Source organism: Fringilla coelebs (genome assembly GCF_963513975.1).
Source record: "Fringilla coelebs genome assembly, chromosome: 2".
Taxonomy (NCBI): Eukaryota; Metazoa; Chordata; class Aves; order Passeriformes; family Fringillidae; genus Fringilla; species Fringilla coelebs.
This window is the reverse complement of record NC_140029.1, coordinates 333144-345836: the sequence shown is the minus strand read 5'-3', so window position 1 is coordinate 345836 and position 12693 is coordinate 333144. Positions and strand designations below refer to the sequence as shown.

General features: G+C 59.5%; 1 protein-coding gene across 1 annotated transcript; it reads right to left on the bottom strand.

Moving 5' to 3' along the window:
• Positions 1 to 7049: 7049 nt before the first annotated feature.
• On the bottom strand, positions 7050 to 8006 carry LOC311166383 (olfactory receptor 52B2-like; the record flags this gene model as incomplete). Its single annotated transcript, XM_084226328.1, has 1 exon — positions 7050 to 8006. The coding sequence occupies one exon, from the start codon at positions 8004 to 8006 to the stop codon at positions 7050 to 7052; it is 957 nt and encodes a 318-aa protein (XP_084082454.1).
• Between the last annotated feature and the right edge of the window lie 4687 nt (positions 8007 to 12693).

Below are 12693 nucleotides of genomic sequence, written 5' to 3'. Positions count from 1 at the left end.
CCTTTGCATGAAGAACTTCCAGCCTTGTGGCTGATCAGAGCCGTTCTACACACACACCTCAGCTGGCTGTGGCACTGAAATGGGCTCTAAATGCCCCGAAAGCCCCAGAACAGTGACAGTGACAGGGACAGTGACAGGGACAGTGACAGTGACAGGGACAGGGACAGTGACAGGGACAGGCAGAGCTGACAGGGACAGCTCTGCCCACCCCAGGCTCAGCTCCCAGCACTGAGGGCACCCCCAGCTGCAGCCCCCCTTGCTCCCACCAGCCTGAGCCAGGCACCAGCACCCCCTGAGCACGGAGCTCTCTGCCTGCTTGTGCCTCACCCACTCAGGCTCAGCCTCCCTGCCACAGCCCAGCTCAGCCCCAGCCAGCAGGGCTGGGGACACTGCCAGGACACCAGGGCACTGCCAGGAGATCCCATCTGGGACATTGCCAGGACAGCAGGGCACTGCCAGGAGATCCCATCTGGGACATTGCCAGGACACCAGGGCACTGCCAGGAGATCCCACCTGGGACATTTCCAGGACAGCAGGGCAGAGACCAAGGAGATCCCATATGGGACATTTCCAGAACATCAGAGAAGAGACCATGGAGGTCCCACCTGGGACATTTCCAGAGCAGCAAAGCAGTGCCAGGAGGTTTTGTCACCCCAGGGGCACTGGCAGAGCCTGATGTCACTGCTGAGAGGTTTTGCTGATGGGACTCAAGGGCAAAGCATGGAAAGAGTGTTTAGTCCCTGCTCTCTGTTCTAATTAATGTGTTAATCCATGAGGGGTTTGTTCCTAGGTACAGGAGAGTTACAGAATACCAGCTCTGGAGGGATCACTGGGAGCTGTTCTGACATCCTGTGCTGCATTTCCAGGGGAATTTCATGACCCACTTACCCCCCAGACCCCTGCAATGGGCTTCAGGCAAGGCAGAAGAACTTCTGTCCTCAGCTCCAGGCTCCCCAAAGACAAAGAGTTTGCCATCTGTTTTCTTTATTTGCAGATTTGCCAAGCAGCAGAGCCTCGTTCATCCCATTTCAGTGTAACTGTGTGATGGGGGTGGTGCTGGGGAGCCATCACAGCCACCACACCAGGCTGGGGACAACTTTGGGATCAATTCAGCTTCTCTTTTAACTCTCACGTTGTCTGAGTAAGTCAGGCCTCTCCCTGGACTTGCTTTCTCTCTGCTGCTAGGTGAAATTTGCATTCTTCTTTTTTCTTTTTTTTTTTTTTTGTATTCTTGTTTCATTTTTATTTTATTTTCATTTTTTGCAATTTTTTTCTCAAGATCTTATTCATTCCTTATCTACCAGATGAACAGTTATGAGTTCTTTGGATCAGAACTTTCACATTTACTGTGAAAAAAACCCCAAAACATTCTCAGTGCAGTCATTCTGAGTCATTCACCTGCCCAAGACAAAATCTGGACCAGAGGAACTGGGAAAGTCAAACTCACTGCTGGATGGGCACGGGGGCTTTGATCATGACTCTGAAACAGCTGTATTTTGAAAAAGGACCAACATTGCTGAGGGGAACTTCTAAATATTGAGGCAGCTGATTAACTGACAAATTCCTCGAAGTTTTTGCCTAAGTTTGTCTCTCCTTCATGGATACTTTATCCCAGAGATGCCAGTGAAAGGGTAGAACAATCATTGGCGTGTCTATTATCCCCTGCTGGGGACCTGGAGATTTATGAAATAAACTATGATGGTTGTAATAAAGCACAGAGGTGTGTGTACATCTGCCTCGGGGGCAGCACGGGATTTCCTGAGCCTTGAGGAGGTTGTGCTGGGCAGGTCCCACTCAGGATTGTCAGGGACAGGAACTCAAAATATAAACCAAGTGTTTGTAGTTGAAACCTGCTCTGTCCTGGCAAGCAGACAGCTCCCAGCCTGAGGAAGGAGCTCTGGGTGCATCCAAGTTCTGCATTCCCAAGCACTGAGGTCTCACCCACACGGGGAACAACTTTCCCTTTCTTTTCCAGCAGAATTTTGCCCTTTTGCAACTTTCCCACCCACGCTCTTGTCTTTTCACCTCAGGTGAGCCTGGCCCCGTTCTGCCCCTGGATTCCCTGTCTGGGACTGGGACACTCAGTGGGACCCTGCCTGTGGCTGCCCCAGCTCCCCAGCCAGCCCTCCTGCTCCCACTGCCCCTGCAGAGTGGGCAGCAGGCTCACTGCACACAGAGCAGCCTGGGGCTGCCACAGGACACATTTCTAATAGATTGCCACAGGAAACATTTCTACTAAACTACTGCAGAAAACATTTCTACTAAACTACTGCAGAAAACATTTCTACTAAACTACTACAGAAGATATTTCTGCTAGGCTGCCACAGAAAACATTTCTACTAGACTACCCCAGAAAACATTTCTACTAAACTACCCCAGAAAACATTTATACTAAACTACCCCAGAAAACATTTCTACTAAGCTACTACAGAAAACATTTCTGCTAGGCTGCCACAGAAAAGATTTCTACTAGACTGCCCCAGGGAACATTTCACGCTGAGTAACAGAGGGTGTTTGTGTTTGTGCCCATGCTCAGGAGCTGCCCTGTGAGCAGGACAGCCCTGGCTGAGGCTGGGACGTGCCTTGGGGCACCAGGGAGCAGAGCAGGGCTGGGACATGCCTTGGGGTTTCCCCCAGCCCCGATCCCTCTCCATCCAGCCCCAGTGGGTTGCACTGCCGTGCTGCAGCAGCGCTGGTGGCACTGGGGGGCTCCAGCCCTGGGGACACCCCCAGGCCGTGCCTGTGCCCAGGATCGTCCTGCCCAGCTCCCTGGGGGAGGCTGCTGGGCAGGGACCTGCTGGGCTGGGGTTACTGGTGGGCAAGGGGCTGCTGCCTGGATTCCCCACTCTGGGAACTCAGCGCACCTCTCCTGACACCCAGAGCTACCGAGAGAACCCTTGGGGGGCTCGGGAGCCTTGGAATGTTGCCAAAAGTACCTGGTGGTTCAACTTTGACCCTTCAAGAGATGTACCACCTGTATATGGGGATATGAGAAGCACTGGTGTTTAAAGGATATAGAAATAGCACAATTACAGGTCAAAAGACAGATTTTAAGATTTTGGTACAGGGGGGTTGGGAAAACAAGATGGAGGGAGTTGGGGCCTGCCACATGACTCTTCTTCCTTCTTCATGTCTTCCATTTTCTGTGTGACGTAGGTATTTTTGATAGGTTCTTAGTAAAGGTACACTTGGTAATAAAAATGATAAGTATTGGGGACAAAAGATAAATATGGTTTACATAGTCTTTGTTATAAAAAGATGTGACTGCCCTGTGGGCAGTCAGAGTGCCTTTGGCTGCCTCGCTAGTCAGACCCCGGCTGGGCAACAGAAACACTTTGTAGATAAGAAATAATAAACAACCTTGAAGACCGAACCTGAGAGTCCAGCCTCGTCCTCTGGAGCCCAGGGAGCGAACCCATCTCACCCTTGTCTGGGCAGAGACAAACAACAGCCCGGACACCCCTGTGCCCCAGCAATCCCTCCTTGCCTCTTCCCCAAAGGAGCAATGCCCAGCCCAGGGCACACATCCCCAGGACAAGCCCTCAGCAGAACATCTCTCACACAGACACAGATTTATGGCCCTGGAGGGCAGAGAGCAGAGTCAGTGTGAATTAAACCCATGGAGGGCTCACAGAAGCAGAGGGAGGTCGGGTGGAGGGGACTGAGAGATCCTCTCTGGGCCAGCGCTACTCAAACCCTGGAAACCAGAGCAAAGCCCTCAGGGTTTGTTCCTGACCTCAGAGTCTGCAGAATCAGGGATTCCTGGCAGAAAGGAAGGCACTGTTGGGCAGGGAATGGTGAAATGCTGTCAGTGCTGGGTTGGGGGGCAGCACCACTCTCCTCCTCCCTGGCAGCCTTTCTGACTGTGCTGGAGCCTCTGCACAGCAATCCCTCAAGGTCAAGGGCCAACTCAACCCTGACAGGTTTTGGGTTGGGTTGGGTTTGGTTTGAGATCTGGAATATGCAGCAAGGAAAGGAATCCCTCTCTGCTTTCTTCTTTGCACCCCGGCACCTTTCTGATTCCCATTTTGGTCACAGGGGTCCCCACCATGGACACGACTGCCCCAGCATTCCCCTGCCTTTAACCCTTTTATTTTGGGGGTGAAAATGAGTGATCCCTGCACTGAGCCAGAGGGCTGAACCTGCTGAGGTCTCAGATTGCAACTGAGGGTATAGAAAATGAGACTTTTACCATTAAAAAAAACCAAAATTGATCCAAAGTCAAACCACACCAATGGATTAATACCCCTCACAATGGGGATAAATGCTGCCCCTGTCCCTCTGCCTTCCTAAGCTGGCAGGCCTGTGCCCTCTGCAAAGCCTCTGGGTGTCCTGCTGGGTGGCTGTGTGGGTGAATTCTGAGTGGAACACTAGGCTGCTGCCATTAAACGAGTGATAAATTGGTAACAAATTGAGAGAACAATGGGCTGCACATGTGGCTGCCCCCGGGGCTGGCCCTGGAGGGCAGGGTCAGCCCCTGGGGTCTCACAGCCAGCCCGAACAGGCACCTGGCCAGCCTTCCACTCAGCACTTGGCACAAAATAACAATGCATGGGTGACCTCCAGGAAACGAGGAACGGAGCTGAGCTACTGAAAGGAAGTTCTTGTGCTCCATCTCAGAATGGCATTAGATGTTTTCCTTTTTTTGGCTATTTTTAGAGAGAGCAACGTGCTCGGTCACATGGCTCACTGCACCAGAGCTGCAGCTCTGCTCTGGGGGACGTTGCTCTGCTGTCTCCAGTTGCTGTTCCAAACTGATGCCCAGGAGATTTTTAAGCTCCAGGAAAGCAGCTACTCGGCAGCAAGAGCATTTTCAGGATTTGACAACAACAATTTGTTTCAATGCCACTCTGTGATTCTTCTGAGGATGATTTTTCACTGACGTGTTCACTCAAAGCAAGGTCAAGTGGTGCAGTTAAGGAATAAAGACACCCCATGAAGGCTGAAGGGCAACACTTGGTTTTATTTCTGGGCTACTCCTTGTGGAGATTTTTCAATACTATGAATTTTAATGAGGAGTAACTCTCTAAGATGAATTTCATTACACATGTGCCATTCAGAAGAACACACTGAGTACACGGCTTTGCACCTGAGTGCAGATTTATTGTCACACCGCAGTGGAATTCCACCCACCCCCTCCTCCTTTAGGGGATTTACATGGGAACTTCCAGCTGCATACCAGGGAAATCCTGCGGCTGCCTGGGTGATGGAGCACCGGAGCAGCTGCCCCGAGGCTGGGGGGCTCCTTCTCTGGAGAGGGACCCACCTGGCTGGGGCCCTGTGCAGCCTGCTCTGGGTGAACCTGCGGGAGCAGGGGGCCAGGTGAGCTGAGCAGGGGCCAGGTGAGCTGAGCAGGGGGTCAGGTGAGCTGAGCAGGGGGACAGGTGAGCTGAACAGGGGGACAGGTGAGCTGAGCAGGGGCCAGGTGAGCTGAGCAGGGGGACAGGTGAGCTGAGCAGGGGGGCCAGGTGAGCTGAGCAGGGGGACAGGTGAGCTGAGCAGGGGCCAGGTGAGCTGAGCAGGGCGGGGGCCAGGTGAGCTGAGCAGGGGGACAGGTGAGCTGAGCAGGGGGGACAGGTGAGCTGAGCAGGGGGCCAGGTGAGCTGAGCGGGAGGGACAGGTGAGCTGAGCAGGGGGGGACAGGTGAGCTGAGCAGGGGGCCAGGTGAGCTGAGCAGGGGACAGGTGAGCTGAGCAGGGAGGGGTCAGGTGAGCTGAGCAGGGGGCCAGGTGAGCTGAGCAGGGGGGACAGGTGAGCTGAACAGGGGACAGGTGAGCTGAGCAGGGGGGGATCAGGTGAGCTGAGCAGGGGGGACAGGTGAGCTGAGCAGGGGGGACAGGTGAGCTGAGCAGGGGGACAGGTGAGCTGAGCAGGGGCCAGGTGAGCTGAGCAGGGCGGGGGCCAGGTGAGCTGAGCAGGGGGACAGGTGAACTGAGCAGGGGGGACAGGTGAGCTGAGCAGGGGCCAGGTGAGCTGATCAGGGGGCCAGGTGAGCTGAGCAGGGGCCAGGTGAGCTGAGCAGGGGCCAGGTGAGCTGAGCAGGGGGGACAGGTGAGCTGAGCAGGGGACAGGTGAGCTGAGCAGGGGGGTTCAGGTGAGCTGAGCAGGGGCCAGGTGAGCTGAGCAGGGGGAGTCAGGTGAGCTGAGCAGGGGGCCAGGTGAGCTGAGCAGGGGGGGACAGGTGAGCTGAGCAGGGGGGACAGGTGAGCTGAGCAGGGGGGGGACAGGTGAGCTGAGCAGGGGGCCAGGTGAGCTGAGCAGGGGGGCCAGGTGAGCTGAGCAGGGGTCAGGTGAGCTGAGCAGGGGGACAGGTGAGCTGAGCAGGGTGGGGGGCCAGGTGAGCTGAGCAGGGGGCCAGGTGAGCTGGCAGGGGGCCAGGTGAGCTGAGCAGGGGGGTTCAGGTGAGCTGAGCAGGGGCCAGGTGAGCTGAGCAGGGGGGACAGGTGAGCTGAGCAGGGGGCCAGGTGAGCTGAGCAGGGCGGGGGACAGGTGAGCTGAGCAGGGGGGGTCAGGTGAGCTGAGCAGGGGGGACAGGTGAGCTGAGCAGGGCGGGGGGACAGGTGAGCTGAGCAGGGGTCAGGTGAGCTGAGCAGGGGACAGGTGAGCTGAGCAGGGGGTCAGGTGAGCTGAGCAGGGGACAGGTGAGCTGAGCAGGGGGCCAGGTGAGCTGAGCGGGGGGGGGACAGGTGAGCTGAGCAGGGGGCCAGGTGAGCTGAGCGGGGGGGGGACAGGTGAGCTGAGCAGGGGGCCAGGTGAGCTGAGCAGGGGGCCAGGTGAGCTCATCTCTGGAGGTCCCTTTCCAGCCCAGCTCCTCCGTGGGTCTGGGACTCGGGGTTCCCAGAAGTGGTGCCTGGGCAGGGTCTCATTCCTTTGGTCGCCCTCCTTCCATTGCCAGTCTGCCGTCCCGGTTTTTGCCTTTTTCCTGCATTTTGCACAAACCCGGGACGGCCATGTGAGGTGTTCTGCGTTTGCCGGGGCTGGCAGACTGGGGTGCTGCCTGGAGGAGAGCTCGGGGCGGGCAGCCGGAGCCCCAGTTTGGAGCCCCGCTCTCAGTGCTGCCGGCGCGGGCGGCCCTTGGGGCGCAGGAGCCGCGCCAGGACCGCGTCCCGGATCTGCCGCGTCCTCACGCCGTACACCAGGGGGTTGAGCAGCGGCGGGAAGAGCAGGTAGAGGTTGGCCAGCAGGATGTGCGCCCGCGGCGGCAGGCGCTGCCCGAAGCGCTGCGCCACGGCGGCGAAGGCGGCGGGCACGTAGAAGAGCAGCAGCGCGCACAGGTGCGAGCCGCAGGTGTGCCCGGCCCGGCGGCGCGCCCGGCCGCGCGGCAGCCGCCGCAGCGCCGCCGCGATGAAGCCGTAGGAGACGGCGATGAGCGCCAGGTCCAGCAGGCCCACGCTGAAGGGCACGGCCAGCCCGTACCACAGGTTGGCCGAGACGTCGGCGCAGGCCAGGCGCGCCACGCCGAAGTGCTCGCAGTGGGTGTGCGCGATGACGGCGCGCCCGCAGAACGGCAGCCGCCGCAGCAGGAACGCGAAGGGCAGGATGATGCAGAAGCTCCTCAGCACGGCCGCCAGCCCCGTCTTGGCCACGGCCGACGGCGTCAGCAGCGCCGCGTAGCGCAGCGGGAAGCGGATGGCCACGAAGCGGTCGAAGGCCATGGCCAGCAGGATCTGGGACTCCGCCAGGCTGGCGAAGTGCAGGAAGAACATCTGGGTCAGGCAGGCGCCGAAGGAGATCTCCCTGGCTCGGAACCAGAAGAGGGCCAGCGTGCGGGGCAGGGCCGTGGTGGAGAGCGCCAGGTCGGCCAGGGCCAGCATGGCCAGGAGCTGGAACATGGGCCGGTGCAGGCTGCGCTCCGCCGCGATGGCCAGCAGCAGCGCCCCGTTGGCCAGCAGGGCCCCCACGTACATGCAGCAGAAGGGGATGGAGAGCCAGACGTGCAGCTGCTCCATGCCCGGGATCCCCAGCAGGATGAACGAGTCCGGGCGGCTCAGGTTGGACACGGCCATGGTCGCCTGGGAGCGAAGGCAGGAGATTCTGCAGAGGGTTAATTTGGGAGCTTGAGCTCCTGCAGCAGCACCAAACGCCTCGAGTCACCTGCTCTGGTCTGCAGGGAGCCCCAGCCAGGGGTACAGACCCAGTTTGGAGCCCCAGCCAGGGGTACAGACCCAGCCTGGAGCCCCACCCCAGGGGTACAGACCCAGCTGGAGCCCCAAACCAAGGGTACAAACCCAGCTGGAGCCCCAGCCAGGGATACAGACCCAGCTGGAGCCCCAGGCAGGGGTGCAGACCCAGTTTGGAGCCCTAGCCAGGGGTACAGACCCAGCTGGAACCCCAGCCAGGGGTACAGACCCAGTTTGGAGCCCTAGCCAGGGGTACAGACCCAGTTTGGAGCCCCAGCCAGGGGTACAAACCCAGTTTGGAGCCCCAAACCAAGGGTACAGACCCAGTTTGGAGCCCCAAACCAAGGGTACAGACCCAGCTGGAGCCCCAGCCAGGGGTACAGACCCAGCTGGAGCCCCAGCCAGGGGAACAGACCCAGTCTGGAGCCCCAAACCAAGGGTGCAAACCCAGTTTGGAGCCCCAGCCAGGGGTACAGACCCAGCTGGAGCCCCACCCCAGGGGTACAGACCCAGTTTGGAGCCCCAGCCAGAGGTACAGACCCAGTTTGGAGCCCCAGCCAGGGGTACAGACCCAGCTGGAGCCCCATCACAGGGGTACAGACCCAGTTTGGAGCCCCAGCCAGGGGTACAAACCCAGTTTGGAGCCCCAAACCAAGGGTACAGACCCAGTTTGGAGCCCCAAACCAAGGGTACAGACCCAGCTGGAGCCCCAGCCATGGGTACAGACCCAGCTGGAGCCCCAGCCATGGGAACAGATCCAGTTTGGAGCCCCAGCCAGGGGTACAGACCCAGTTTGGAGCCCCAGCCAGGGGTACAGACCCAGTTTGGAGCCCCAGCCAGGGGTACAGACCCAGTTTGGAGCCCCAAACCAAGAGTACAGACCCAGTTTGGAGCCCCAGCCAGGGGTACAGACCCAGCTGGAGCCCCAGCCAGGGGTACAGACCCAGTTTGGAGCCCCACCCCAGGGGTACAGACCCAGTTTGGAGCCCCAAACCAAGGGTACAGACCCAGTTTGGAGCCCCACCCCAGGGGTGCAGACCCAGTTTGGAGCCCCACCCCAGGGGTACAGACCCAGTTTGGAGCCCCACCCCAGGGGTACAGACCCAGTTTGGAGCCCCACCCCAGGGGTACAGACCCAGTTTGGAGCCCCACCCCAGGGGTACAGACCCAGTTTGGAGCCCCACCCCAGGGGTGCAGACCCAGTTTGGAGCCCCAGCCAGGGGTGCAGACCCAGCTGGAACCCCAGCCAGGGGTACAGACCCAGTTTGGAGCCCCAGGCTCCAGGTTCAGAGCCAGGTTCAAAGCCCTGGTCTGCACGGTGCTGCAGGCTGTCCTTACAGCCTGCTGTGTGAGGAGCAGCACCCTGATCTCCTCCTCACTTCATTCTAACACAACAGTCACACACTTTTCCTCCAAGTGCTTCCACTTCAAGCGGAGTGGCTGGGGGCAGACCCAGCTCCTGCTGCAGGAATATTTCTGTGCTGGGATATTTCTGTGCTCTCTCAGTGCAGAGCAGAAGGAAGTCAGGCGAGGAGAGAGGAATGGTCAAGTGTTTGCAGGATGTTCTCAGGCACCAGGAGTGGGGAGTTCTGGGCTCAGCTAGGATACAGAACAATATTAACTCCAGGTCTGAGCTGGCTGCCCACGTTCCTTATCTCCAAACCTCTCTTTTTCTCCCGTTTCAGCTCTCATACCCAGTTCAATTTGCTTTGCAGCATTTTTCAGAGAAAATCTAGCAGAATTAAAATTTAACCAGGCAGTTGGAAAGACCTTTGTGTCAGAGGAGGAAAACCTGTGGGAGATGGGATCCTCCCTCCAGCCAAAGGGAGGGCAGTGCTGCTGCCCTGGAGAGCCCTGAAGAGCCCCAGGGGCTCAGTCAGACCCAGGCACACAAATCAAGGTGGGATGTGACTGTTTTCTGCATTAACACTCGGGTCTTAAATCTCTACACTCAAACCAGAAGGAATTATCCATAAGGCAGGAGGAAGTGGGGTGAAAAGTGCTGAAAAACTGTGATGTTGTTGCACACCAAAATATTGACTCTGTGTCTGAAAAACCACCTGTATCTTCAACAACAGATTGGATTCTCTGCTCACACTCAATTTCATGTCTAAAACATCCTGAACCAAGAAAGTGTCCAGAGAAACATGAAATGACAGTGGATCATATTTTAAAATAAAATTAATAAAAATCATACCTGATTCAAGAAGAAAAAGAAGAACTATTTTATGACAAAAGCTACTATTCTCTAATAATAACAACAAATTTTGTAATCTTTTAAAAGCGGTTCAGTATAAATACTGCATCAAACAAAAACAGATGTGAGGTGTTAACAGAAAAGATATTACAAGTGCTGGGAGCTGGCAGCTGTGCTGCCATGCCAACAGCTCAGCCTCTGTGGCAAAATGCAAATATTAAACTGCAAATAAACAGGGATCCAGTGGCAATCTGAGTGCACCCAGGAGCAAAGGAGTCCCTCAGCTTTAGACCCTTCTCCAAACCCATCAGAGCCCTTCCTCCACCACGTTCCAGGGCCTCTCCCCGTGACCCTCCTCACTATAAAACTCTGTAGTGACACTTCCCAGTGCAGAGCTCTGCCCAAGCGGCTCCCTGCATTCCTCTTCCCTAAACCTTTCCCTTTTACTTTAAACTCCAAGCAGTTACCTAAATCACAAGCTCCATCTGCCCCGGGAGGCGCTGCAGCTCTGGGGTCGCTGCGGCCGGGACCGAGAGGGGCTGGAGCCCCCCGAGCCCAGCCCTGGGCAGGGGGTCAGGCACGGGGGGCTCCCGCGGATCCCGGGGTGTTCCCGCGGATGATCCCGGGTGTTCCCGCGGATCCCGGGGTGTTCCCGCGGATCCCGGGGTGTTCCCGCGGATGGTCCCGGGTGTTCCCGCAGATCCCGGGGTGTTCCCGCAGATCCCGGGTGTTCCCGCGGATCCCGGGGTGTTCCCGCGGATCCCGGGGTGTTCCCGCAGATCCCGGGCGTGTCCCGCGGATGGTCCCGGGGTGTTCCCGGGGACGATCCCGGGGTGTTCCCGCAGATCCCGGGTGTTCCCGCGGATCCCGGCTCTCCTCAGGACCGAACGAAGCCGCAGCCGCGTTTCTCTTGCGCGGGGGTCGCGGCTCCGGGCGGGGGCGAGCGGGCGGTGCTGGGGCGGGGGGTCCAGCCCAGCCCGGCCGGCCCCGGCCCCGAGCATCGCCCGGCGGGCATCGCCGTGTGCCTGCTGCCGCTGCCCGGCCCTGCAGCCCGGTCCCCCCGCTCCGTCCGTGTCCCCGGCACGGCACGGCGGCTCTCGGCGCTCGGCGGGGAGGGCTCTTGCCCTGTTTACCTTCCCGGGGAACCTGGGGGCTCTGCGCCAGCCCCTCGGCGCTGCAGAGATCCCTGCGGCCCCAATCCCCGAAACCCCAAATCCCCGGCACGATCAGCTCCGCGGCTCCGCGGCCGGGGAGGAAGGGAGCGGCGCTCCCCCCGCGGGTGCCAGCGGCTGGGGACGCTCCCGTCCCGCTCGGGAACGCCCGGAGCATCCGCGGAGCCTGCCCGGAGCCTCCCCGGAGCCTGCCCGGTGCCTCTCCGGTTCCTCCCCGGCCCCACCGGCCCCACCGGCCCCGCACACCGGGCCCTGCGGCTCCCTGCGGGTTCTGCCGGCTCCGCGTCCCCCCAGCCCAGCGAGGGCCCCCCCGTCCTCGGGACCCCCCGGCACCCGGAGGGACCCCGGGGATGGCAAACACGGCCGGGCCTCGGGGGCACCCGGCTCCGACACGGGGGGCGTTCCGCCAGCTGCGGCGCTCCCATAAATAGCAATCCTCGATTTGAATAATTATTGTTATGCAGATCGCTCCTGGTGATTAATTGGGTGAGGGGAATTCGGAAGAGCTTCCCCGTGGGAATGCGAGAGGAGGTCTGAGGGCTCGGCTGCTCCAGGGATGGGAGGAGAGCTCGGGGTCCCGGCGGGGCTGACAGGCAGCGGGGCGGCCGTGCCGGTTTCGGGCGGTGGAACACCCTCTGGGGCGGTGGAACACCCTCTGGGGCGCCCCCCAAACCCCCCCGCCCTGCGATGCCATCCTGCTGATGCCCGGGCCAGAGGGGCGGCCCGTCCGTGCAGCCCCCCGGGATCCCCCGTGCTGGGTGGGGACCCCATCCCTCTGCAGGCAGGGTTTATTTCCTGCAGCCCCCCGGGATCCCCCGTGCTGGGTGTTCCCTGCAGGCTGGGCCATTCCAGCGCTCCAGCCACGGCAGCGGGCTGCCACCCCCAGGGGAGGAGCACGGGCAGGTTTGGACCATAATAAAGACAATAACTCCTCAGGAGCAGCGGTGCTACTCAGCATGCGACAGCCCTGAGCCCCCGAGGCAGGAGTGCCACCCTGCCAGCTCCTGCTGAGGGCTGCAGTACTGCAGGAATCACAAAACCATGGGGCGGGGTGGGCTGCAAGGGACCTTAAATTCATCTCTTTCCAACCTCCTGCCACCTCCCCCTGCCCCAGGCTGCTCCAGCCCCAGGGTCCAGCCTGGCCTTGGGCACTGCCAGGGATCCAGGGGCAGCCCCAGCTGCTCTGGGCACCCTGTGCCAGCCC